Source organism: Coffea arabica, chromosome 1e, assembly GCF_036785885.1.
Source record: "Coffea arabica cultivar ET-39 chromosome 1e, Coffea Arabica ET-39 HiFi, whole genome shotgun sequence".
Taxonomy (NCBI): Eukaryota; Viridiplantae; Streptophyta; class Magnoliopsida; order Gentianales; family Rubiaceae; genus Coffea; species Coffea arabica.
In genome coordinates this window covers 2,884,635-2,910,711 of record NC_092311.1, presented here as the reverse complement: position 1 = coordinate 2,910,711, position 26,077 = coordinate 2,884,635, and the positions used below count along the sequence as shown (strand labels likewise).

Genomic DNA, 26,077 nt, shown 5'->3' with positions numbered 1-26,077 from the left:
GATATCTTGGCAAGACTGGTGGATCAACAAGGCCAAATGGCCGTGAATCAACCCCAGAACCCTGAAATCGGAGAAGATAAGGCTCTTGAGAGGTTCCAGAAATTTACTCCTCCGAAATTCCTTGGAGGATCTGATCCGGATATAGCCGAACAATGGTTAGAGGCCATGATTAATATTTTCACCGTCTTGAACTACACCGAGCAAAGACAAGTAAACTTTGCGGTGTTCCAATTTGAAGGATCGGCCCGAGCGTGGTGGAACGTTATTAAAGCAAAATGGGAAAGAGAACAGACCGTATGGACATGGACGAATTTCATAAGGGAATTTAACGAGAAATACCTCCCTCCTTTAGTTCAAGAGAGGAGAGAGGAAGAGTTTATTGGACTACGCCAGGGAACGTTAAGTGTGGCCGAATATGAAACGAAATTTACGAAACTATCCAAGTTTGCTTCTGAATTGGTGGCCACAGAACGGCGAATAGTAAGACGGTTTATACAAGGATTAAATTTGGAACTCCAAGAAGCATTAGCGGCAGTACAAGTGAATACGTTTACGGAGGCCCTTGAGAAACAACAGCTGCACAAGAGCAAGGAACGAGGGTTGAAGCCGAAGACCAAATGGCAACGGTAATGCAACAAATGACAGATATCTTGGCAAGACTGGTGGATCAACAAGGCCAAATGGCCGTGAATCAACCCCAGAACCCTGAAATCGGAGAAGATAAGGCTCTTGAGAGGTTCCAGAAATTTACTCCTCCGAAATTCCTTGGAGGATCTGATCCGGATATAGCCGAACAATGGTTAGAGGCCATGATTAATATTTTCACCGTCTTGAACTACACCGAGCAAAGACAAGTAAACTTTGCGGTGTTCCAATTTGAAAGATCGGCCCGAGCGTGGTGGAACGTTATTAAAGCAAAATGGGAAAGAGAACAGACCGTATGGACATGGACGAATTTCATAAGGGAATTTAACGAGAAATACCTCCCTCCTTTAGTTCAAGAGAGGAGAGAGGAAGAGTTTATTGGACTACGCCAGGGAACGTTAAGTGTGGCCGAATATGAAACGAAATTTACGAAACTATCCAAGTTTGCTTCTGAATTGGTGGCCACAGAACGGCGAAGAGTAAGACGGTTTATACAAGGATTAAATTTGGAACTCCAAGAAGCATTAGCGGCAGTACAAGTGAATACGTTTACGGAGGCCCTTGAGAAAGCTCAAAGAATCGAGACTGCAAAGGCACAGATAAAAGCTTCCCAGACCCAGAAAATGAGTGCATCGAGTAGTGTAGTGGAGGAATTAAGTGAAGCGAGAGTCCCTTCCAAAGTGCAAAAAGTGAACTTTTTGTCCCACCCACCATGGACATTAGGGGCGATAGGTGAAGGATCTACAAAAGAAAGCCAAATCAGATTTGGGAAAAGTTTTCAAGAAAGCCAAAAGATGGCTTCTCACGTGGTCTGTGGGTACTGTGGAAAGGCAAATCATGTCGAAAGCGATTGTTGGAGAAAGGGGCGGAAATGTTTAATCTGCGGAAGTGGCGATCATCAAGTTAGCAACTGTCCGAGGAGACAGTCACGTGAAACCAATACTCTGCAACTGGATGGAGCTAAATCACAAGTGAATGAAGGAGGGAAACGAACTAGCGGACCGGCAAAGGTTTATGCTTTAGACAACCAACAAGTTCCGGACTCGTCTGAGGCAACTGAAGGTAAAATTTCGAGGACGAAATTTTTTTAAGGGGGAGAGAATGTGAGGACTCGCAAATTTCTTGTATTTTTCTCAAAAATACCCTTTTATTTGAAAATTATTATTTATCAAAGCCCACTACCCAATTATTTCACAATAAGTGTAAGTAAACCTAGAAAATAGGGTTTTACGCTTCGGTTTCAAGTTTGGAGCAAAATTAGGGTTTTCGCGATTTTCCGCCGGATGAATTTTCGGTATGGAGCAAGGATCAAATTTGGTGATTAAAAGTGACTTTTAAGTGAGAAATAATATGTGATTAGGAGCAATGAGATAAGGTTAGTGAATAGGAAGTAAAAACCCTAGTACGTGTGTTTTTAAGAAAAACGGCGCGAACCGGCGGGTCCCGCGCACTACCGGTTGAACGCACCACTTGACCACCACTTTCTTACCATACAAGCTTATTGATATTTGAGCAAAATATCTCCTAAATTCCAGCTAAGCTTGACCGAAATTAGAGGCTGAAAATACAAGAAAAGAAAAGGAAATTTTGCTTGGTAAGGGTTGTGACAAGTGTCACACCATTAGAGGCCATTGACCAAGACATTGTCCAACCTTCTTATCCCCAAAATTGCACCATTCTTCCTCATTATTTCTGCTGAAGAGCCGTGAGAGAGAGAGAGCAAAAACAAGAGAAAAGCTTCTCCATTTCTTCTTGAATCAAGTCACAAAGTGAGGAAACAAAGGAACTAAACCGATTAAAGGCACCCTTGAGTGTTTATTGAGTGAGCTATTGGTGAAATTTTGAAGGGGAAGGCTAGGGTTGCTCTTGGTAGACACTAAGCAAGGTAAGGATGATGATTTCCCCAATTTTTACTCTTAATCTTGTTTAAATTAGCTTAGCATCTCAAGATTGTGATGAATTACGGTTGTTATCATGTTTTGGGTAATTTTCCTTTTGTTACATGAGTTAGGGTTTAATAAATTTCTGCCTAAACTTGATGTATGATGAATATATGTTGTATCCAAGGTTATATAGGGGGTTTTGGTAGCAAGTGGAGTAAGAAATTAAGAAAGTTATCATTGAAACCAAAAAGATTTCAGATTTCTGGAAAATTGTCACTAGGTTCTGCCCGTTTTTGTTGCACCATTTTAGAGGCCGAATTGGGCTTAGCATAAAACATGAAAGTTGTAGAGAATGGTATTTTATAGGTGGCTACAAAATTTCAGCTCAATCGGAGCAACATAACCCATGAAAAGACGAAAATACCCTCACTGTTTTAGGAAATTTCCAGTGTTCCGTTTTGGTCAGTTTATCCAGTTTATCATGTTTTTTCACTAGGACCCATTCTGATTTAGCTTTTTTCCAAAACATGAAAGTTTTAGTGTTCTGTCTTAGCTTTCAAATGCCTCTAAGAACACCTGATTTGGACTTTTGTACACTGAGTTATGACCATTACAGTGCTCTGCGTTTAAACAGCCGACGAATTGGTTTCTGGTTTAGTAATTTGAGAATTTGACCAAGTTACATTAGAAACTGGACTAAGTGACCTTAATGAAACATTATAGCCATGTGTCTTAGCTTCGAAACGGCATAGGTTGCGTCTTAATCCGATAATCGTAGCCTCGGATATGTTATTTCCGCATTCGCACGTCAAATCTGTCTTTTGCTAAATTGAATTTCTGCACTTGTTATTACTGTATTTCTTATTATTATGATATTGTGAGCCTATGGAACGGCTCTTGACTTGAATTGCTTATGTGTGATGTTGGGTTGTGGTTGAGGAAAAATAATGAAGCCAAAATGGCTGGAAAATTAGGTAAACGCAAAGGGCGTGCTGCCCAAATTTTCGCCCGAGGGCTATGTTTCTATTTGAACTTGTATACTTTTGTTTGGCCAATACCATGACCGGTTTTCCATTTGTAAAACATGAATTTTCATCCTTGGGTTCAAACAACCCTCTTCTTACTTGAAAGTCATCTTTACACGTTTTACTCCTAATTAGTCGGGTTTCTTTGTTTCCCTTAACTGTTTTGCTCGATAAACTGTAATATGTTCTCTTGTTCAACCTTAGGTTTCATTGGTGATTAAGGGTAATATCCGGAAGGATATTTTGCACGATATTTTGCATTTCTAGGTGAGTGTTCCTTATTTGATTCTATGGCTTGTGTTATCATTTGCTAATGTGTTAACTGCTTTTAATGATTTCCAAACGAGCTTCCTAGGCGAGTGTGTACTTTATCGCACTCGACCTAAATAACTGTGCAATTTTCAAGGATTTAATGATTGAAATGTTACTTGCGCATGAATGTAAGCCTTTTGGGCTGAACTGGCCATTGCCCCTTGTTACCGGTCGTCTCGAGCCAGAAGCGGACTCGGTCGGGCGATTAGGGACTTGGGTGAACGTTTGGTATACTCGAGTATTACCCTGTAGGTTGGTGGAGACTGGCCAACGGCCAGGATGGGGGTGAATGAATGAATGAATGAACGAACGATCGAACGAGGGTTATTGATAAACGAAAAATGCAGTTCCAAATGATTGGAGGAATAAGGGGAAATGTCAGGAGAACGAATGAACGAAATAACGAATTGCTCCTTGTGAGCCGTATCCTTTTAATGAATGTGTTACTATCGCTTTCCATTGTAAATGTTTCTTGAATTATTGATACTCCATGTTTAATGTATTGGATTGATTATCTGATTATGTGTTCGGAACCTCACTGGGCTTTTAGCTCATCCCTTTAGTTTTGTTTTCCTTACAGGGGAAGGCGAGCGAGGACGTGAGCTTGAGATAGACTAGCCAATCTAGTTTTGTTTCTTTTGTTTCTTTTGTAGTGGTTCTCGCCTAGTGCTTGGCACGGGCTGGACGTATGAAGGATTGAGAACCCTTGTATATTTGATGTTAATATACTCTTTTGGGTTGGCAATGTATATAAGTTCCGCTTTAAGTTTGAATCAATGCCCTATTTATTCTTGTGATTTATTTCAATTTTTAATTGAGGACTGTAGCGAACGACTGAGTCCCGGCGAGAGCTGGGCAGGCGGCCCGCCGAACCCTCTGGTACGCCTCAGGGGGAGGTGGGGTCGTTACAAGTGGTATCAGAGCTTAGGCTTTAGATCTCTGTAGTGTATCCTAGGCTTGAAGTTTAGGATGTCGGACTGTGGGATTCGATTTGACTTGAAAGTTAAACGATTGAGGGATAAAACCTATAGCTGTTTCGCGTGGTCTCTGCGCGACGTGACCCTGGACTAAGTGGTGAATAAGTATGAGGGACTAAGTGAAGCTATGAATTGCGAATGTTATAGGCCTTAAATCTTTCTCATGGTATCTGAAGACCATAGATAGGTATGTCAGGTAGGAATTCCGATTGTAGATAGTTTACTCTTGAGACTGCAGCTCGAGATGTGAATTATTTTATTTCGGATTCTCGTGCCTGAGTACTCTATAGTTGAGGTGCTGCTAAATACTTGAGACTTGTATTTTGGGAACATGAACAGGCTTTGTCTGCCTAGAATGAGCACAAGAGGTCAGGGACATCTAGTTTGGATAGTAAGTGACGTGAGAGACCAGACGGGCTGATACTGGGGTGACTTCACCTTTTCCTTTTGATTTACCTGTATATTGTTACTACATGACGTTAGTATACCTGTATGTACATGGTTATCTGTCCAACTTGATATGTATTTGTGTATTTGCTTATCCGTCTTCTTGGTATGGCGTGTTATGTGGGTATATGTTTATTTGAATATTTGGTGCCCTCAATAGTTACTTTAGTAACCTTATCGTGTTCATTTACTAAATTACCTTTTTGGGGGAAAAGAAAAGAGAGGGAAAACATATATATGGACGGGAGACGTAGCCGTGGACGTGGACGTGGCCGTGGGAATGAACGAGCTCAAGAGCCAAGAGAGGAAAGAGAAACAACAGCTGCACAAGAGCAAGGAACGAGGGTTGAAGCCGAAGACCAAATGGCAACGGTAATGCAACAAATGACAGATATCTTGGCAAGACTGGTGGATCAACAAGGCCAAATGGCCGTGAATCAACCCCAGAACCCTGAAATCGGAGAAGATAAGGCTCTTGAGAGGTTCCAGAAATTTACTCCTCCGAAATTCCTTGGAGGATCTGATCCGGATATAGCCGAACAATGGTTAGAGGCCATGATTAATATTTTCACCGTCTTGAACTACACCGAGCAAAGACAAGTAAACTTTGCGGTGTTCCAATTTGAAGGATCGGCCCGAGCGTGGTGGAACGTTATTAAAGCAAAATGGGAAAGAGAACAGACCGTATGGACATGGACGAATTTCATAAGGGAATTTAACGAGAAATACCTCCCTCCTTTAGTTCAAGAGAGGAGAGAGGAAGAGTTTATTGGACTACGCCAGGGAACGTTAAGTGTGGCCGAATATGAAACGAAATTTACGAAACTATCCAAGTTTGCTTCTGAATTGGTGGCCACAGAACGGCGAATAGTAAGACGGTTTATACAAGGATTAAATTTGGAACTCCAAGAAGCATTAGCGGCAGTACAAGTGAATACGTTTACGGAGGCCCTTGAGAAACAACAGCTGCACAAGAGCAAGGAACGAGGGTTGAAGCCGAAGACCAAATGGCAACGGTAATGCAACAAATGACAGATATCTTGGCAAGACTGGTGGATCAACAAGGCCAAATGGCCGTGAATCAACCCCAGAACCCTGAAATCGGAGAAGATAAGGCTCTTGAGAGGTTCCAGAAATTTACTCCTCCGAAATTCCTTGGAGGATCTGATCCGGATATAGCCGAACAATGGTTAGAGGCCATGATTAATATTTTCACCGTCTTGAACTACACCGAGCAAAGACAAGTAAACTTTGCGGTGTTCCAATTTGAAGGATCGGCCCGAGCGTGGTGGAACGTTATTAAAGCAAAATGGGAAAGAGAACAGACCGTATGGACATGGACGAATTTCATAAGGGAATTTAACGAGAAATACCTCCCTCCTTTAGTTCAAGAGAGGAGAGAGGAAGAGTTTATTGGACTACGCCAGGGAACGTTAAGTGTGGCCGAATATGAAACGAAATTTACGAAACTATCCAAGTTTGCTTCTGAATTGGTGGCCACAGAACGGCGAAGAGTAAGACGGTTTATACAAGGATTAAATTTGGAACTCCAAGAAGCATTAGCGGCAGTACAAGTGAATACGTTTACGGAGGCCCTTGAGAAAGCTCAAAGAATCGAGACTGCAAAGGCACAGATAAAAGCTTCCCAGACCCAGAAAAGGAGTGCATCGAGTAGTGTAGTGGAGGAATTAAGTGAAGCGAGAGTCCCTTCCAAAGTGCAAAAAGTGAACTTTTTGTCCCACCCACCATGGACATTAGGGGCGATAGGTGAAGGATCTACAAAAGAAAGCCAAATCAGATTTGGGAAAAGTTTTCAAGAAAGCCAAAAGATGGCTTCTCACGTGGTCTGTGGGTACTGTGGAAAGGCAAATCATGTCGAAAGCGATTGTTGGAGAAAGGGGCGGAAATGTTTAATCTGCGGAAGTGGCGATCATCAAGTTAGCAACTGTCCGAGGAGACAGTCACGTGAAACCAATACTCTGCAACTGGATGGAGCTAAATCACAAGTGAATGAAGGAGGGAAACGAACTAGCGGACCGGCAAAGGTTTATGCTTTAGACAACCAACAAGTTCCGGACTCGTCTGAGGCAACTGAAGGTAAAATTTCGAGGACGAAATTTTTTTAAGGGGGAGAGAATGTGAGGACTCGCAAATTTCTTGTATTTTTCTCAAAAATACCCTTTTATTTGAAAATTATTATTTATCAAAGCCCACTACCCAATTATTTCACAATAAGTGTAAGTAAACCTAGAAAATAGGGTTTTACGCTTCGGTTTCAAGTTTGGAGCAAAATTAGGGTTTTCGCGATTTTCCGCCGGATGAATTTTCGGTATGGAGCAAGGATCAAATTTGGTGATTAAAAGTGACTTTTAAGTGAGAAATAATATGTGATTAGGAGCAATGAGATAAGGTTAGTGAATAGGAAGTAAAAACCCTAGTACGTGTGTTTTTAAGAAAAACGGCGCGAACCGGCGGGTCCCGCGCACTACCGGTTGAACGCACCACTTGACCACCACTTTCTTACCATACAAGCTTATTGATATTTGAGCAAAATATCTCCTAAATTCCAGCTAAGCTTGACCGAAATTAGAGGCTGAAAATACAAGAAAAGAAAAGGAAATTTTGCTTGGTAAGGGTTGTGACAAGTGTCACACCATTAGAGGCCATTGACCAAGACATTGTCCAACCTTCTTATCCCCAAAATTGCACCATTCTTCCTCATTATTTCTGCTAAAGAGCCGTGAGAGAGAGAGAGCAAAAACAAGAGAAAAGCTTCTCCATTTCTTCTTGAATCAAGTCACAAAGTGAGGAAACAAAGGAACTGAACCGATTAAAGGCACCCTTGAGTGTTTATTGAGTGAGCTATTGGTGAAATTTTGAAGGGGAAGGCTAGGGTTGCTCTTGGTAGACACTAAGCAAGGTAAGGATGATGATTTCCCCAATTTTTACTCTTAATCTTGTTTAAATTAGCTTAGCATCTCAAGATTGTGATGAATTACGGTTGTTATCATGTTTTGGGTAATTTTCCTTTTGTTACATGAGTTAGGGTTTAATAAATTTCTGCCTAAACTTGATGTATGATGAATATATGTTGTATCCAAGGTTATATAGGGGATTTTGGTAGCAAGTGGAGTAAGAAATTAAGAAAGTTATCATTGAAACCAAAAGATTTCAGATTTCTGGAAAATTGTCACTAGGTTCTGCCCGTTTTTGTTGCACCATGTTAGAGGCCGAATTGGGCTTAGAATAAAACATAAAAGTTGTAGAGAATGGTATTTTATAGGTGCCTACAAAATTTCAGCTCAATCGGAGCAATGTAGCCCATGAAAAGACGAAAATACCCTCACTGTTTTAGGAAATTTCCAGTGTTCCGTTTTGGTCAGTTTATCCAGTTTATCATGTTTTTTCACTAGGACCCATTCTGATTTAGCTTTTTTCCAAAACATTAAAGTTTTAGTGTTCTGTCTTAGCTTTCAAATGCCTCTAAGAACACCTGATTTGGACTTTTGTACACTGAGTTATGACCATTACAGTGTTCTGCGTTTAAACAGCCGACGAATTGGTTTCTGGTTTAGTAATTTGAGAATTTGACCAAGTTACATTAGAAACTGGACTAAGTGACCTTCATGAACATTATAGCCATGTGTCTTAGCTTCGAAACGGCATAGGTTACGTCTTAATCCGATAAGCGTAGCCTCGGATATGTTATTTCCGCATTCGCACGTCAAATCTGTCTTTTGCTAAATTGAATTTCTGCACTTGTTATTACTGTATTTCTTATTCTTATGATATTGTGAGCCTATGGAACGGCTCTTGACTTGAATTGCTTATGTGTGATGTTGGGTTGTGGTTGAGGAAAAATAATGAAGCCAATCATATACCACTATTATGGAAATAGTAGCTTTAGGTAAAATTTTAGTTGTCAATAAATTATAATCTCAAAAAGTAGTAATTGCCCATTAGTAAATTTGTAACACTCAATCATAGTGTCACTCGTTTCTGTTTTTATCAAACCCCAAACTAAAAACCTTAAAAACGTGGTTGGAATATCAATTTTGCCATACTTCTATCATTTAATTGATCTTTGAACAAATATCCTTAAGTTTATTAGCTGTGATGCATATAAAAATAAACCAAATGGATACTCTAGTTATAACATTATGGACAACAATTCTAATGGATATATACAATGCTTCAAACAAATCTACAAATTTTCTCAAGTTGATTTCTTCTTTTTCTTTCTAATTATAAATGGTGGGATTGGTTCTGCAAGGTCAATAGTTCCCATTTTTTATATTTCTTCCTTTTCATTTCGATTCTTTTTTATCCTTTTCCGTGCCATCTTGCCACTGCTCATGCAAATTGTAAAGGCTATTTACTTTATTCAATACATATCAGTTTGACTATTAGTGATAAATGACTAATTAAATTTTTATTCAATCAGCGTGCATGTAACTTATAAGTAACCAATTAAGGGTCCGTTTGGTTGGATCAAAATGGAAAATATTTTCCTAGGGACAAGGGAAAATATTTTCCATCGAAGTAATTTTCCTGAAAAATCATTTCTTTCTCCATAATTTTCCAGTGTTTGGTTATTAAGTGAAAATATTTTCCAAATTCCTTTTTTCATAATTTTCCAATGTTTGGTTTGTCAATGAAAATATTTTCTAATATGTTTGTTGATATGTTGTAAATATTTTTCTACTCTTAAAACATTCATTTCATTAGAAGTTAATTTTAGTTTCTATCCATTATAATCATATTATCATTTCTATAAAATATTTATTCATATTACACCATGAATTCTTAAATGAAATTATTAATGATACTAATGAATTGGCTAGGAAAGAAGAGTTAAAAATCAAACGAAAACCTAGCAGAACACTATTCTTTATTGGTATAGTATCATGTCATTATGTTGTTCCTTTGAAAAGGGAGAAGAACCTAAATGCAGAGAATCCTATATTGGAATATAAACCAAGATTTCAGCTCCAGAATAAAAAATCTTATTCATGGTACAGAATTAGAACCATTGGTACATACAAGCACCCTAATCAAGCCTATAGTGACTCAAATCCCTGCTTTAAATGTTGTTGGCCTCAGTTGGATAAAAAATCTAGAACAATTCAATACAGACAGAGGCAAATATAAGCCAAAATATAAAATATTGCTCAACAAAAATGAAAATCACATCTCCAAATGGAAAATGGTCCCAAAAATATCAGTTGCCCAGGTAGTAAATCATGGATACAAAAGGAAACATCTATACAACACGTCACCAATGTTCATGTGAACGTTTTACAGGAAAAAATTTAGTGACCAGAGTCTTGAACAAATCCAGTTGGCTTGCACCTACAAATTCCCAAGACCAAGGCAAGTGGCAAGGCACTCAGTCAGCCCTCCTTTTTTCCACTTGTAGATCATCTCCAAGGTGGTGCTGAAACACAACAGGAAAAATAAATTTCTTAATACGTGATAGAATCTGGTTCTTTCTTAACTAACTGATGCTTTCTTTTTATTTTAACCTGTCACGTGCGTTGATAACTTAGCAATGACACAAAGGACATTGTGAATAGCCAGTAAATAAACCCTCAACAAGGATTTATAATGACTTACCTTACTATCTATGTGACATACATATGGGCATGTTGGACAAAAGAATCTGGCAGGGCGGTCCATATGCGACAATTCATACTGCAATAACATCCCACAAGTCCGGCAAAATTCCATTGCAGTCTCTTTTAGGATAATCCACTATTTATGTATGTCTCTACAAAATTAAAACAAGGGGAAAAAAGCATCAGAGTAACATAATATTAGCACACAAACTTAATCTTCACTTGATTGTTTCATTCACAATTTAAAATAAATAAGTAACACATATGCAAGATGCGCAAAAATGAAGCACTAACACAGTGGCCATAAAGAAAGGAAAACAGAAGTATCTAGATGATTAGAAAAGAAAACAAACTCTTTGATTTGACTCAAAATGATGAGCATTTCATTCCTTTCTATTGTTTACCTTTCAACACACACGCTCTCTCCTTTCTCTTCTTTTTTCTCCCTAATCCCAGAAGAGTATATGTGCAACTGAATGAATATTTAAGATACTAGAGAACCTCACCTTGCGAACATCTTAACAACTTAACCGTTACCCCAATCCCAAAACATAAATCCTAAAATTTAAATTCTCTAGACAAGAAATCCCAACATTCAGTATTCATATCGCTCAGAGAAATCAATAACAACCATATACATTTAACAACAAATTTCTCAATAGAAAGACAAAATCAAACTCTAAGGACACCAATTGATTGATAATTTACAAAAAACTACTGAAGTTTCTTAATCTATCAATCAATTGATACAAAAACAATCATGCAAGCTCAAGCTCTTACCTCAATAAGAATCGTTAGAAAAGGGGTGCGGAGTAATAAATTTTACCAGAATTCCTAGAGCTTCATATAATTATAGAAAAAGAAAACTGAAAACTAAAGATAAAAGAAGCATCTTTCAAAAAAAAAATCCAAATTCCTCCGTGAAACTAGTGCCACAATTCTCAAGAATTATAGCAACAAAATTTAAAAAAAAAATCGATAGAATCCTAGACTGGAACAACCGATTTTATCAGATTTTTTTGGAAAAAATAAAAAGATATTCAAGACAAAGCCCTAAATAAGAATCTCACCCAAGTCACCTTGCCAGAGTTGGAGATGGCTGCCATCAGAAATGATCATATTGTTGGTGATTTCTCAGTCTCTCCAATCTCCATTGCTCACTCTCTGTATCTTTAGCCGCAAAGTCTTTGTTTGTTTTTGTTAGAATGTGGGAGTAGGGAGCTCTATTGTGAAGTGCAAGAGCCGCTCGTTTTAATGAAGGAAAATAACTTCAGTAAGTCAAAAGAGAAAGTTATTTTCCACCAAGTGAAGTAAAATATATTCCCCGCATAAATCTTTTTCCAAGATAAAATGATTACCAAACATGGGAAAATTTGGAAAACATTTTCAGGAAAACATTTTACATTCAAACAAACACACCTCAAATGTAACTAATTTTCACCAATTTGTGAAATAAAAATCTTTATTTCCTTAAACATATCGTAAAATGGGCTAAACATACCTAATGTCTTTGCTTCACCAATATTGATTGATATCCATTGATTTGTCAAAAGACGCTATCTTTGCCCATGACATGCTGCAAAATAAGGTGAATACGATATAATGTGTTAACAATTATATATAGAGTATAGCTAATCAAACCCCAATTTGTATGCCTATATGAACTCTATGTAACCAATTAACAACTATATATTAAATTCATTCTTACATTATGTGTATGCATGTGACAGTGTGTAAGGGCTAACAACCAATTACAAATTTAAACGATAGACTAACTTCTATAAATTTATGACCATGTAAGCGTACATAACATATAGCACTACTCCATATCCACTAACAACGTGTACCCTCAACAGAGAAATTTTAATATCAACTATACCAAAGTTTGTGGAATACATTCCAACTCATGTAACTACTTTTTTCTGCGTTATATCTAATATCTCTTTTATATATATACATAGTCAAGTAACTAACACCTAACATGATGTACATTTTTGTAAACTGATTGTATCTCGTAGATCACCTTGTGTAAGATACTCACAGACAAACAAAGACTACTCATACAAGTAAAATTACACATCTACTGTAGGAAGATGTACAAATTGATCAAATGGCTAAATAACTGCTTCAAATTTATGTATACAATTGCACTACCTTTTATAGATATACGCATTGAAGTAACTAACATCTAACATAATATACATTTTTGTAAACTGATTGTACCTCATAGATCACCCTATGTAAGGTGTTTATAGGCAAATTAGTATTATTCACATAGATAAAATTACACACGCACTGCAGCCTGCAAGGAGATGCACAAGTGGGTCAAAGCATCAATAACCATTCCAAATGTATGCATACTATTGCACTATGCATATTGCTGTGATGACTAATTGCAATATGCATGTGAACAAATAACTGCATGTTTAACAATTTCTATGCATCGTATTGATGAATAACATATTGTACATTCTGATAAATATGGTGTACATCACACACTTTATCTAGGCCAATAACCATTTCAAGGTTATAGATATCATTGCAGTACCTTTCACGGATATACACAGTCAAGTAACTAATACCTAACATGATGTACATTTTTATAAACTGATTGTACCTTTTAGATCACCCAGTATAAAGTACTTATAGGCAAATTAGTATTACTCATACAAGTAATATTACACATCTACTGCAGCTTGTAAAGAGATGCCCAAGTTGGTCGAAACACCAATAACATTTCCAAAGGTATGCATACCATTGTACTATCTTTTATAGATATACACATTTAAATAACTAATACCTAAGATGATATACATTTTCGTAAACTAATTGTATTTATACATCACACTGTATAAGGTGTTTACAGACAAATCAGTACTACTCATACAAGTAAAACATATTTACTAAAAATCAGTACAAGTTGTGGCTGCAACGGCTAATTGCAATATGCATGTGGACAACTAACCGCATATTCAAAAATTTGTACACATTGTATTTGGTCGGTTACATGCTGTACATTATTTCAATCAAATTGTACATTCACTAAGTATGTATGTACTGGCCATTCATTGAAGTAAACTATCTATCTAATTTAATGCATTTTCATAAGCACTAATTGTCAATTTCATAGACAATTGGAACAAATAACCATCTAGTAAAAACATCTGATATAAATGTTATTAATGACTAACATGCTATACGTTCCAATAAACATGATGTACATCACATACCTTGTCTAGACAAAATCTTACAAGTTATCAAAAGTTTTGCCATACTTTAAAAGCAATTACAAGTAGTAAAATTTATACCGTGCAACAAGTTACACCATACTTTAAAAGCAATTACGAGTAGGCAAATATCATTGTAATCATGTTATGGGATACCTTGCAACAAGTGTACCTTCTTGATGTTGTCAAGCCATCCTAATCCTTGTTTAGTTAGACTTTCCGGATGCTGAAACCTATGACAAAATCATATATGTGAGTGATGGTCACATAGTGTCACAGTTGTGCACAATAGGTTTCCGATAATATACATGTTGTTAGATGACAGTTACGGTTTATAGTCATAAATGTACACATTGTGAGTCAGGCATTGCAGTGTTGTACTCCCTATTTCATTTGTGTAACTCACTTTACTTAACTTTTATCTTTGTCTACTGTGATGTAAGCGTCCATACACAGTCGGTAATACAGTTTAAACTATATGGTGTCACTGCTATTCTGCAACAAGAATAAAAAAAAAAAGCAAGTAACAATTACTTTTACACTCTCCCTGTTATTTTATATACCTATAAATATTCTAAATCATTTAATTCGTCTATTGAGTCAAATTTACAAACACTTGGCATGCATAAGTTCCCTGTGCATACATTCTTTAAGTTGGCTCTCAATGTATCGAATTTATGCTACCCATATGATTTCCTTGTTTAGGAGTTTTCGCAAGAATTCCAATTTCATTATTCATGTCACACTATCTTAAAACGAGCTGTACAAACAAAATCATGCAAGTAAATTCATCCCCCTTCTGTCGCAAAACAAGTCAAATAGTGCAATGAGTTTGCAATATTCTTACCTTTGGGGTTTAGTCCAATTCGATTGAGTCTATCTCTGCTTCAGATCTCACCAACTTCTTTCTTTTTGCAGCCTTCATGAAAAATTATTGTCCCGCAACAGTTACTTCTGCAACACTATACACTTTCTCCAAAAACCTCTCATCTGAAACTTTCCAATTTGGGGTAGGGATATTATTTTGCTGATACTCTGGAATTGTGAATAAATGTTCACAAGATATGTTTTTGGAGGGAGACCAAAATTCTATTTCATTTGAAGATTTCAGATGAAGAGTCGTGCCTCATTAATTTGAGCGGGAATTTTTGGAACGGACAGCTGAGGTATTTTAACGGAGCCCGTTAGCCCCTCAGATGTTTTTTTATTTTTTTTTCTACTCACTTACTAAAACAACGTCGTTTTCCTTTGCTGTTGCTCCCATTATACGTGGCCTGTTGCAGTCCTCTCATTTTCTTTTGTGAGAGGACCGCTCAGGGACGGTCCTTCTGCCCCGTATCCCCGTATCCAAACATTAAAGACTTTGTGTCAGATTTGGCTCAATCATGACGAGACAAAAGAGCTTATTTTGTCCTTTATTTATTTATTTGTTGGTGGGGGACTGTAGGGGGAGGGGTGGGATTGGTAGGAATTGATTTATCTTCTCCATAAATAATCAAAAGACCGCAAGGTATTTGTCACCTAAAATTTAGGAAGAGTGACTGACATTGACCCTTTTGGTTGCCATTTTTGGTTGTTTTTTGTTTTTTGGTTGCCATTTTGCCAAACTAATTTTGCGCAACCTAGCTGTTCTCAAGATCATGTGCATTGATGGTTCATCAAAGGTTATGGAAGCTTAATCATGAAATACTAACCCTTCCCCCCTCCTTTCCCAAAAAAATTGAAGTTATACATCTTCCCAGATATGGAACTTGTGCAATTGTCCGTATCAATTACACCCGGCGATGTGTATACTATCATAACAAATATAAATATTTAAAAAATAAATAATAAATTTAGACACTAAAATTACATACATGCACAACAAATTTTGTCCTTCTTTTAAAATTTTTTTCCCAAATTCAATCTCATCACTTCAATTTAAAACTGAACCATGCCCATCATGAGTTGTACTTTACAATCACAATTATTTAATCACCGTCATGAGTTGTCCTTTAATTTTTCTATTATGAATGTCCTTCCGTCTTTTTATTTTTTGAGTTGTTGGGAATAGTAGGGAAAAAGACAGCCAACCTATGATTAATTAATAAAAAGAGCTTATGGTTAATTGACTCGTTATAAGGACAGAAGTGCTAATGTTTTAAAATTTGTATTCATACATGTACACAATCAAATTATCGTAATGGATCTTCTGTCTCACTTTTAATTATATTGTTATTTTTTCTTTATAAATATCATATTTTAGTTCTTTTTTGTTTCCTTAAGATCCAATAACTATTAATCGAGTAATATACAAAATTTAACAAACTTAAAAGATCAAAATGCATAAAAAATGAGATTTTTATGAATTTTTTGATGTATTTTTTCAAAAATTTTTATTATATATTGATTTTTTGAAACTGTTATTTTTGGTTATTATTCAATTAATAGTTATTGGATCCATATAAAATAAAAATGAACTAAAATATCATATTTATGAAAAAAATAGTAATACAATAAAAAAAATGGACAGAAAGTGGCACAAGAAGTGAGACAGAAGATTCGTTACATAAAACTATTTACATACTGACCACAAATTAATAGGGGATAATTTCAGAAACCTCCTCTGAGGTTTCTGACAGTCTCACTTTCCTTCCTTGTGGTTTCAAAAATATCACAAACCTCCACTGAGATTTAGGATTTTGTAACAAAATCAGCCCATGATGTCAAAAGTGAACATAAAAAGTGTTTTCAAGAAAGAAAGGAAATTTTGTTTCCATAAATGCCCCTGAGGTAAGTGTACAAGTTATATTAGTGAAATAATGAAAACTAATAAAAATAAAAAATAAATTAGAAAAAAGGGTTAATTTTATATACAATATTTTATTCATCAATAATATTATATCAAAAGCTTTTATTAGATTGTTATTTGTTCCAATTGCATATTAAATCAACTATTAGTGCTTATGAGAGTGTTTTAAATATTTAGTAGAGAGGTAATTTACTTCAATAAGTAGCATGTATATAAATACTTAGTGAATGTACAATCTGGTTGAAAAAATGTACACCATGTTATCGACCAAGTACGATGCATAGAAATTGTTGAACATGTAGTTATTTGTTCACATGCATATTGCAATTAGTCATCGCAGCAATATGCATTTGCAATATGCATAGTGCAACGGTATGTATACATTTGGAATGGTTATTGGTGTTTTGACCCACTTGTGTATCTCCTTATAAGTTGCAGTGGGTATGTAATTTTATCTATATGACTAATACTAATTTGCCTATAAACACCTTACAAGGGGTGATCTATAAGGTACAATCAGTTTACAAATATATATATTATGTTAGATATTAGTTACTTGACTGTGTATATTTATAAAAGGTAGTGTAATGGTATGCATAAATTTGGAATGATTAGGTGTTAAAAAAATGTATATCATGTTAGGTGTTAGTTATTTGACTATGTATAGATGTAAAAGGGAGATTAAATATAGCGTAAAAAAAAGTAATTACGTGAGTTGGAATGTATTTGTCCCGATAATCATGAAATATTAGTTGACTTGTGAGGATATTTAAGTTTTTTGGCCATGATGATGTAAGAAATGAGACCTAAATTCTGACAGGGGAGGTTTGTGATATTCTTGAAACTACAAGCGAGGAGAGTGAGACTGTCAGAAACCTCAGGGGAGGTATTTGAAATTATCCCAATTAATAAACATGACTTCTTTTATTTTATTTTTTGGGGCCATAACTTAAGTCAATTTTAAAATCCGAAGAGCAGTGCTTCTTCCTTCATTCTATTTTTTAAGTTGTTAGGAACAGTAGGGAAACGGGCAGCCTTTGATTAAATAATAATGAGAGGTTATGTTTAAACTATTCATCGTAAAGGACATATGTATTGATTTTATAAAATATGTATTCATAAATGTACACAATCAAATTATTTACATTGCCTCACAAACTAATACCCATGCCTTCCTTTTTTATTTTTTTTATAAAAGGAATAATTTCATTCTGGTATTTGCACGAATGACAGCAAATACATCAGAACATGACACGGATACATAGATCAAAAAATCAACTTATACAACAAATTTAAAATTATAATATGCTTGATCATAATATTAAAACTCCGAGAGCATGCCTTCTTTTACCCATGCCTTCTTTTACTTTACTTTTTTTGGGACAGCAACTTAAGTTTACATTCTCTTTCATTAATTAATGTTCTTAGCAACCAGCTCGTGTAAGCTCAATTAGTAAGAATAGATACTTGTCCCGATGAAAAAATAGAAAAAGATACTTGTCCCGAGAAATGTCCCATCCCACGATGACGACCTCAAATGTAAACACTTAAACTTTTCTTTTCCCAAAAAAAAAAAAAAAAAACTAATGCACCTAGCATGCCCTTCCGACTAGGGATGTACGCGAGCCGAGCTACTCGCGAGTAGCTCGGGAGTAGCTCGGGAGTAGCTCGGGAGTAGCTCGGTCAACGACTCGGCTCGAACTCGGGTTGACCGAGTTCGAGCCGAGTTTCAAGTAGCTCGAATGAAAATCGAGTTGAGTTTCGAGTCGAAATATCCCAGCTCGAGGCTCGTTGAGTAGCTCGACGAGCCGGAGTTATTTAAATAATATATTTATAATTTAAATAATATATATGTATTATAATTATAAAATGACCGTTATGGGTATAAGTTATATGGAATTTACAATATATTCTTCTTTATAATAAAATCCTATAATGGCAAAAAAGTAATAACATAATTGTAAAAAGACCTAAAATGAAAAAATGTCTAAAAAAAGGAAGAAAATACTTTCTTCTCTGTTCGAAGAAAGCCTCGCCAAAAAATTCACTTTACCAACCACTGATTCTGACTGATTTAGATCTAAACCCTCACTCCATCACTCTCAGTCTCTCGTTCGTCGCCGACGCCGTTGCTCGCCGCATCTGTGAGACTCCATCGCCATCGCCATCGCATCTGGTTACTGGTATGTCTGCCTCTGCTCTAATGTAGTATGATTGATTACCGCATCTGGTTACTCTGAGTTTGTTAAAGTTGGTGTCTTGGTAATTTTCGCCGCAGCTCTTGTGGTATCCTTTGCTTGATGATTTGCTTTGTCGAACTTTCTTGGACTGTGCCTCGGTGCTGTAAAAATCATTTTTGAACTGTTCTCTAAATAGGGGTTTATTGACTATCCATGCTTCCATAGCAGTACTTAGCTGCTTAAATAGTTTGTTTCAAACCTTTCTCTTGGATTAGTAGGTAGAATTGTACGGTGGAATGATTTCCCTGCATCTTTGGGTAAAGCTGTAATTGGAGATTTGAATGAATGAATGAAATGTTTTTTTTTATACAGTAAAAAAAAAATAAAAAAATTCAAGAGTGACTAAATTAATTCCTATATAAGCACTTGATTCCGCAGCATAGTACCAAACAGAAAATTTATTACTTGCTTATTCTGTTCGTTTTACAGTAACGAATATTCCGCATGGCTCTCAAAAATTGTTTTCTGTCTGCCTTCTTCGTCATCATGCCATTTTTGTCCAGTTTTTGTTCTTGCGGAAGTGTTGGGTCGCTTAATGTAACCAATTGTTCATGTCATAATGTCTACCTCAATTTAGAAATGATATCACCAATTGTTCATGATTTTTTTTTTTAACAATATTCTGCCATTCATGAAGGTAGTGTACTTTGCTTGCTAACTTTGGCTTCTCATGCCTCCTTGAGGTTTAGCACAATTGTTAGAAGCTCCCCTTAGATATGAAATGTTGCACGTAGCTCCCTGATGCTTTTTTTGGTGTCAGCATAGGTGATACAGCTATAGTATATAAGGAACTCAAAAGTCAACAATTGTGATTGGCTTTTATTTGGATTATAGATTTGAGCAACCTCACATGCTTATTCTTTTTCTTTTTCTGCTCCTTCTTAGACCACACTTTGTTGTTTTGGATGTCTTACTACCTTCATGTCTTCTGAATCCAGTCGGGCAGAATCGTTGACAAGAAAATGCAAAGTGGCACTAGACATTCAACGAGTTGCTCAAGATTAGAAGGCAATGCCGAAGGAATTTCTGGATAGATCTTGGCATTGGTTTCTTGAATTGAGCTTGTGGTAGTTGGGATATTGTGGCTGTTTGAGATAATTAGTGATATTGTGGTGTTTGACATAATTGTTTGTCTCTCAATTTGGTGGCTCAGCTCATGTTTTGCTGAGTTTTGGAATTTTGTGGGGAATTTTGGTTAGTTTGGGTACTTTCGCAGCACACTTAGGAACTATGGTCCGAGGAATTAGAATCATCCAGTTTTTGCTGCTCTTGTGGGCACCTACCGTTGGTGGGTAATTGCTGAATTTGAAAGTTTCATTGACATCAATCCAGCAAGTGGGAATTTCCCTTTTTTCTTCTCTATTCTTCTTTGTGGTGAATCTGATTTTTAGGGGTGTTAAAGATGCTAACTATGGGAGGTAGAATGTGGATACTTTTGGTTGTATTTGTATCGATGAATCATAGATTTTATGCCTCATTTACTCTAGTTGATAGCTACTTGCGTGCCTTTGAATCTTCCCAAAACGTCACCTTTGATCTGGTTTTTTGGTCAAATCGAGTCAAAAAGCTTGATAAGGCTCGACTTGATAAGGCTCGATTAAAGGTCGAGCCTTATTGAGTCGAGTCTCAAGCCTAAAGGAAATTCTTCGAGTCAAGTTTCGAGTATCGATTTTTTGGGCTCGATCGAGCTCGAGCTTTGGTGTTTATGAGTCGAGTCGAGTCGAGTCGAGCTCGAGTATAGCACTCGAGTTCGACTTGGTTCGATTACACCCCTACTTCCGACCAATTTTCTTTGATACTCAAGGAAAGCTAAAACATTATATTTATTTCAAAATTATTCTTGTTTATGCACTACTTTTTTAAATCTCGAGCCATATTGAGAGGGCTGCTAATGAAAACTCTGCCCTCTTTCTTAGATTGTTTATGCACTTTACTTGTTTCAGCTGCGTATAATGCAGCAGGGCTATCAAGAACGATGTAAGAACATTGAGCTCAAGTTCCAGACACTACAACAAAAATGATCTTTTCTGACATATCTATAAGGACACTTGCTGGTTTGTGCCATTATAAAACTTCTATCATGACACAAGTTATCAACTCAATAATATATACTCTAATTTTTTTTTATTTTATTTGATATAAAAATAATAATGTACCTTTAGACTCCCTATTATGACACTTATGAAAATGTGAGATACACCAAAAAAAATTAAAACACAAAACGACGTCGTTGGATTTTGGCGGAAGATTCCTTTGCCAAAACACTTAGTGAAATCTCAAAACTTCATTTTGCCTCCCAGTGAAATTTTGCTTCTTCTTTATCTCTCGCACAAAGTCTCTCTCTCGGCAAACTGTCTCTCAAAACTCTTGGCCAAAATTTTGCTTTCCCGCAGAGTTTTTCCTGTTGAATCTCTCCGCAATCAAACTACCCTTACTTTCCCATTGAAGGTATGTAATTGCATGATAAATTTTTGCCCTAAATTGATTTCTCTCGGTTGCCTAAATTTTTGCCCTCTGCCTCTCTCGGCCACTTTCCTCTCCTCTGCTCCCTACCTCCGCCGTCCCGTCGCCCCTACTCTTTCCCTCTCATCATCAGGTTTAGGTTCGTCAAAACCAGAAAATGGAACAACATGACATTGAAGAGGACGAGTTCGGATTCTCCAGAAATTATTTCTTAGCAAACGAATTAGGCAATTCCGGTAAGAAATCCAGCCGCATGCTCGCAGATATCGATGTCGTCGATGAACAGGTTATACTCTGTAATTTTTCTATATGTAAATTTTGGTTGGTGGTTTCCTGCAAAAAGAGTTACGTTTTTGGGCCTTTTCCTTACTGAATAATGCAGGAGCTAAGGGAAGCCCTCGCCCATCTCCCCAACATTTCTAATTTCCAAATTGGTGTCCGACGAAAATTAGGGCTCTGAGTCTGAGAGAGACCTTAGATTTGGGGCAGTTATTCTTTCTTCGATTTCAACGATTAGCAGCAAATGTCGCCTCCTCCTGGACCCTACTCCGGCACCAGCACTCTCGCCTTGGTAAACCATCTACCTCCGCCAGCTTTAATTTCTCACAATTTCATTGATGTCTGATTTAATTTGGATTTTTTTCGTTTTCGTATAACTGGTGGCAGGTGGCTCGTGCTTCAGCCTTCATGTTTGGAGTCGTCTATGGAAATCTGAAGCTTAAGTATCTTAAGGTATTATTCTCTATTATTTTTCTATTTTTCTCTAATTTTTTGAAAATTTTCTTTTGTTTACTTTTGTCTGATTTTGAGTTCTTTTTGGGTAATTATTTTTTGTTAGTTGGTGATTTGGGTTTACATAGTCAGAAATGAACATGTATGGTGCATTTAGATTTGATATTTTTTGGGGAGTTTTACAGTCCCTTTAGGGTACTACATGGATGAGATTAAAGGACTGTAGCATTTTGTTGTTTTTTAAACTGAGTGTTAGAGAGTGGTTTTAGAGGATTAAGCCGTAGAATGATTAGGCTTTATAAATCATAGCTTGCTTTATTCGCTACCCGAATGTAGACTTGTATAATTTACTTTAGTGCTTGGTAATCACTGGGAACTGATTCAGTTTGTTGAGTGTTATAAGAAGTACTGGTAGGCTTTGGCAGCATAGGGGTGTATTAATAATGAGTCGTACATGGATATTTGAGAGGCTTGAGTCATGGGGATTGTAGCTTCTGATGCATCTGTGATGTTGAATTGGTGATACAATCAGCACTAGTTTATCATGCTGTTGGATAGCAGTTAAAAATTATCTTTTCGTGTGAGAGAGTATATAGACAAAATGCCGAAACTTTAATTTGTCTCCTTGTCGTGGTTGCCTTTGGTGAGGTTCTGACCTGATTTTGCATGATCCCTTAATCTGATTTCGAAGAAGTGCTTTGATCTGATGTACAAGTTTATAACTTTGAACTTGGACAACATCTATGGTTATGTTTGTGTGAAATAAGATTAAATTTTGCTAGCATATGATTCTTTAGCTTAAGGGATGCTTGGTATCGAACACTGTTCTGACTGATCATGCTGGTGGTTCTACCATCATTTTCATAAAAGAGAGAAATTTAAGAATCTCTCATGCCTCTGAGCTCCTGAATCTGTGCACTTTTGTGTCTGCATCCACACTCGTCCCTTTTGTCGTGACAAATGCCCCTTGTAGTTGGTCAAACATAATATATATTATCTGATGTTTAAAGGAGAATGATTAATCTGCTTAGTCATACTGTCTTTTGTTCAGTGTATTACTTGACAGTGTTGGTACTGTGATCACTACTGTATGTAATGTTGCATGGACGACGAGCTTTAGTTTCAGCTTGTTGACAATGTTTGCTGTTCAGGCACCAGTTAGTGATTGGGAGTACAATGCTACGCTCCCCAAAACTGCGACACCTTGAGCAATCCATACACAGAGTTTGCATAGGCAACCATAAATACAGAAATTACAAATATCATCCCGAGCTGCATAACTAATTCCAGAATGGCAAAACTGGCAGCAGTTTAGTGCATAAGATGCTCCTCTAACATTCTACAAAAACCTTCCTAAAGGGGATAGCATTATAACTAAGTCTTCATATAACAAAACTATATTGTAGGCGTTTCTGGAACTTGGTTCTCACAATAAACAATCACATACCCCACTTTCCAAATTTTCAAAACATAGGTGACAGGACCAGGTTAGTGTTAGGTACATACGTGATTTTGTGTCCAAAAAATTTTGAGAAAAAAGGAATAAAGAAAAAAGAATCCTAGTTTTCGATGTACAAAAAATCAAAGGACAGTTTGATCAAGTCCAACAGTCTAAACTGCAATATCAACCAAACATAGTGGAGAAAGAACAGAAAAGATTGACTGAACCTGGACAGATCTACTAAGAAGATCCATTAAGAAGAAAATGGTAGATCTCTAAACATTTATGCCTCAGACGTCAATCTAAAGCATTTTTCAGCTATCAAGGAGGAGATGGCATTTCTTGAAATATGGCCATCAATTTTATTATGCCCCTTAGCTCAAATGGAAAGTTTCCTACAGAGTTGCATATAGGTCTGACACCCCTTCTACCTTTACTGTTTGACAATCTTGTATTCTTATTTTAGGGGGTCCTAATTAAAGATAACATAAGCACTGGAAAAAGGAGCAGAAATGTAACAGCAAAACCAAAAAGCACTGAAGATATAGCTTTCTTGGTGGCATCTGATAAGTAGCAACAATTAAGTTTCCTAACCTCTGTACTCCCGTATAAGTTCAAGATAGCAGTATGGGGCAATAGCTTCAGCAAACTCTCACATAGGGATAGGTGCAAAACTTCACCAGTTAAAACTAGCAACTTCAAAGAACTACGAAGTCCCATATAATGTGGACCTTGCAAAGGAAGGAGGACTGCTCTCAATAGTGATGGAACTGCAAGTAGGAAATTGCAGTACATAGTTATGTCCAATATCTATAATTTTTTCCATAGCATTTGATAGACCAAAGGCTATATTTCTAGCATGACATGATTTCCAGTAGGTTGAATTGCTTGAACGCAAACTATTTCCTGGGGTGTTATTCTATTATTATTGTTGCAATTTTTTTCCTATCATTTTCCAATCTCAAATGCTCAAGAATTGGAAAAAAAATTTCTGTTTCCCCAGATCACTGGATACACTTTTCTTCATCCCTTCAATTTCTCGGCTGTTTTCTCTTCTTCTGAAGGATTGGCACTAACCTCTACTAAAGCATAGCCGGACTGCTCCACCTAGAGATGGCTGAAGGAAGTGGAAATGAGGAGACAACTCTTGAGCATACATCAACATGGGCAGTGGTAGTTGTTTGTTTCATCTCGATTGCTGTTTCCATACTTATTGAACATGGTCTTCATCTTCTGGCTAAGGTAAGCCATACATTTCTATTATGATTCTACTAATGTTTGAAGCACTAAATGTGAAATTGCTATCTATTTTGAATGAGTATCTGTTTCTATGAAAACTTTGGCCAAATATGCATATGACAATAGTTTCTAATGAAGTTACAAACGATGCTGAACCTCTGGCATTATACCAAGAAGGTGTTAATCAAGTTAACTGGTTTCACTTCTAAGCCCTTGCCTGTGGGCAGAATCTAAGCTAGCTTTATTCATTTGTAGCAAGAAGTAATTTTGCATGCCAGTGCCATGCATTGTTGACTAACCTGTCGCATTCAGTGTTTGGATAGGTGGGAGTATATTGGCGGCACTTGGTTCCTTTCAGCAAATGTGGTTTTCAAAATCTGAGTAAGCTTTTACATCCACTCTACCTTTCAATATTCAACTTTTTTTCTTTTTTTCTCCCCATTTTCAGTCTGTTTTATCTCTCGATTAACAGGTTTGAGGAACATGGAACTTCTTATGTTCAAAGAAAATGCCCGTAAAGTACTTTACTGGTGCAAACAATTATCACATTAGACAGAAATTCATGGAGCTGACTTCACTTTGATTAGTTTGCTGATGGTATGGGTTGCTCGGTTTTAATATCCTGCTTTATAGGAACCCAAACAATGTACTATATATATACTATACCTCTCGCGGATCGTTGCTAATATTGTACAATTACATTACCTGACTTTTAGCATTTCTTTCAACTTGTTAGGGATGAGAGTCTTTTTGTTTGTGCACAAGAAAGTCTTTCAAGTTATTGTAAATGAGAATCTTTCGGTACTTTATTGGGATTTTAGTACTTGCTTTGAGCACTTGTTTGCGATTTTAGTAATTGCTATGTTTGTACTTGTTATCGACTTTTAATTCAATGAATTATATTTGAGTATCGACTTCTTCTTTTAAATTGCTATATGCATTCTGCTCTTTGAGATAATTTTACAAGTCCCTTAGGATTTTGGTTGATGGAATGTACAGCAGGGAGGACTAATTGCAGGTTGCTTCCATATAAAAAA

The 26,077-nt window shown here is 36.7% G+C and overlaps 1 protein-coding gene across 2 annotated transcripts; it reads left to right on the top strand.

The window, feature by feature from the left end:
- Positions 1-21,448: 21,448 nt before the first annotated feature.
- On the top strand, positions 21,449-25,876 carry LOC113699284 (uncharacterized). 2 transcript variants are annotated; one of them, XR_003450396.2, is made up of 7 exons: positions 21,449-21,613; positions 21,762-21,914; positions 22,011-22,199; positions 22,295-22,360; positions 24,805-25,043; positions 25,364-25,421; positions 25,513-25,876. XR_003450396.2 is itself a non-coding variant. In XM_027219549.2 (5 exons), exons 3-5 carry the CDS (start codon positions 22,152-22,154, stop codon positions 24,892-24,894), a joined length of 204 nt encoding a protein of 67 aa, XP_027075350.1. In that variant the 5' UTR covers positions 21,449-21,613; positions 21,762-21,914; positions 22,011-22,151; the 3' UTR covers positions 24,895-25,149. The 2 variants fall into 2 exon arrangements, 1 of the variants encoding a protein (XP_027075350.1); XM_027219549.2 differs by lacking the exons at positions 25,364-25,421; positions 25,513-25,876 and having other exon boundaries at positions 24,805-25,149.
- Positions 25,877-26,077: the final 201 nt, after the last annotated feature.

Excerpts from the sequence above, each read along its gene's own strand:
- LOC113699284 (XM_027219549.2), top strand. The coding sequence starts at position 22,152 with ATGTCGCCTCCTCCTGGACCCTACTCCGGCACCAGCACTCTCGCCTTG. Across the intron at positions 22,200-22,294 it reads GCACCAGCACTCTCGCCTTG|GTGGCTCGTGCTTCAGCCTT; the intron begins GTAAACCATCTA and ends AACTGGTGGCAG. Across the intron at positions 22,361-24,804 it reads TGAAGCTTAAGTATCTTAAG|ATCACTGGATACACTTTTCT; the intron begins GTATTATTCTCT and ends CTGTTTCCCCAG.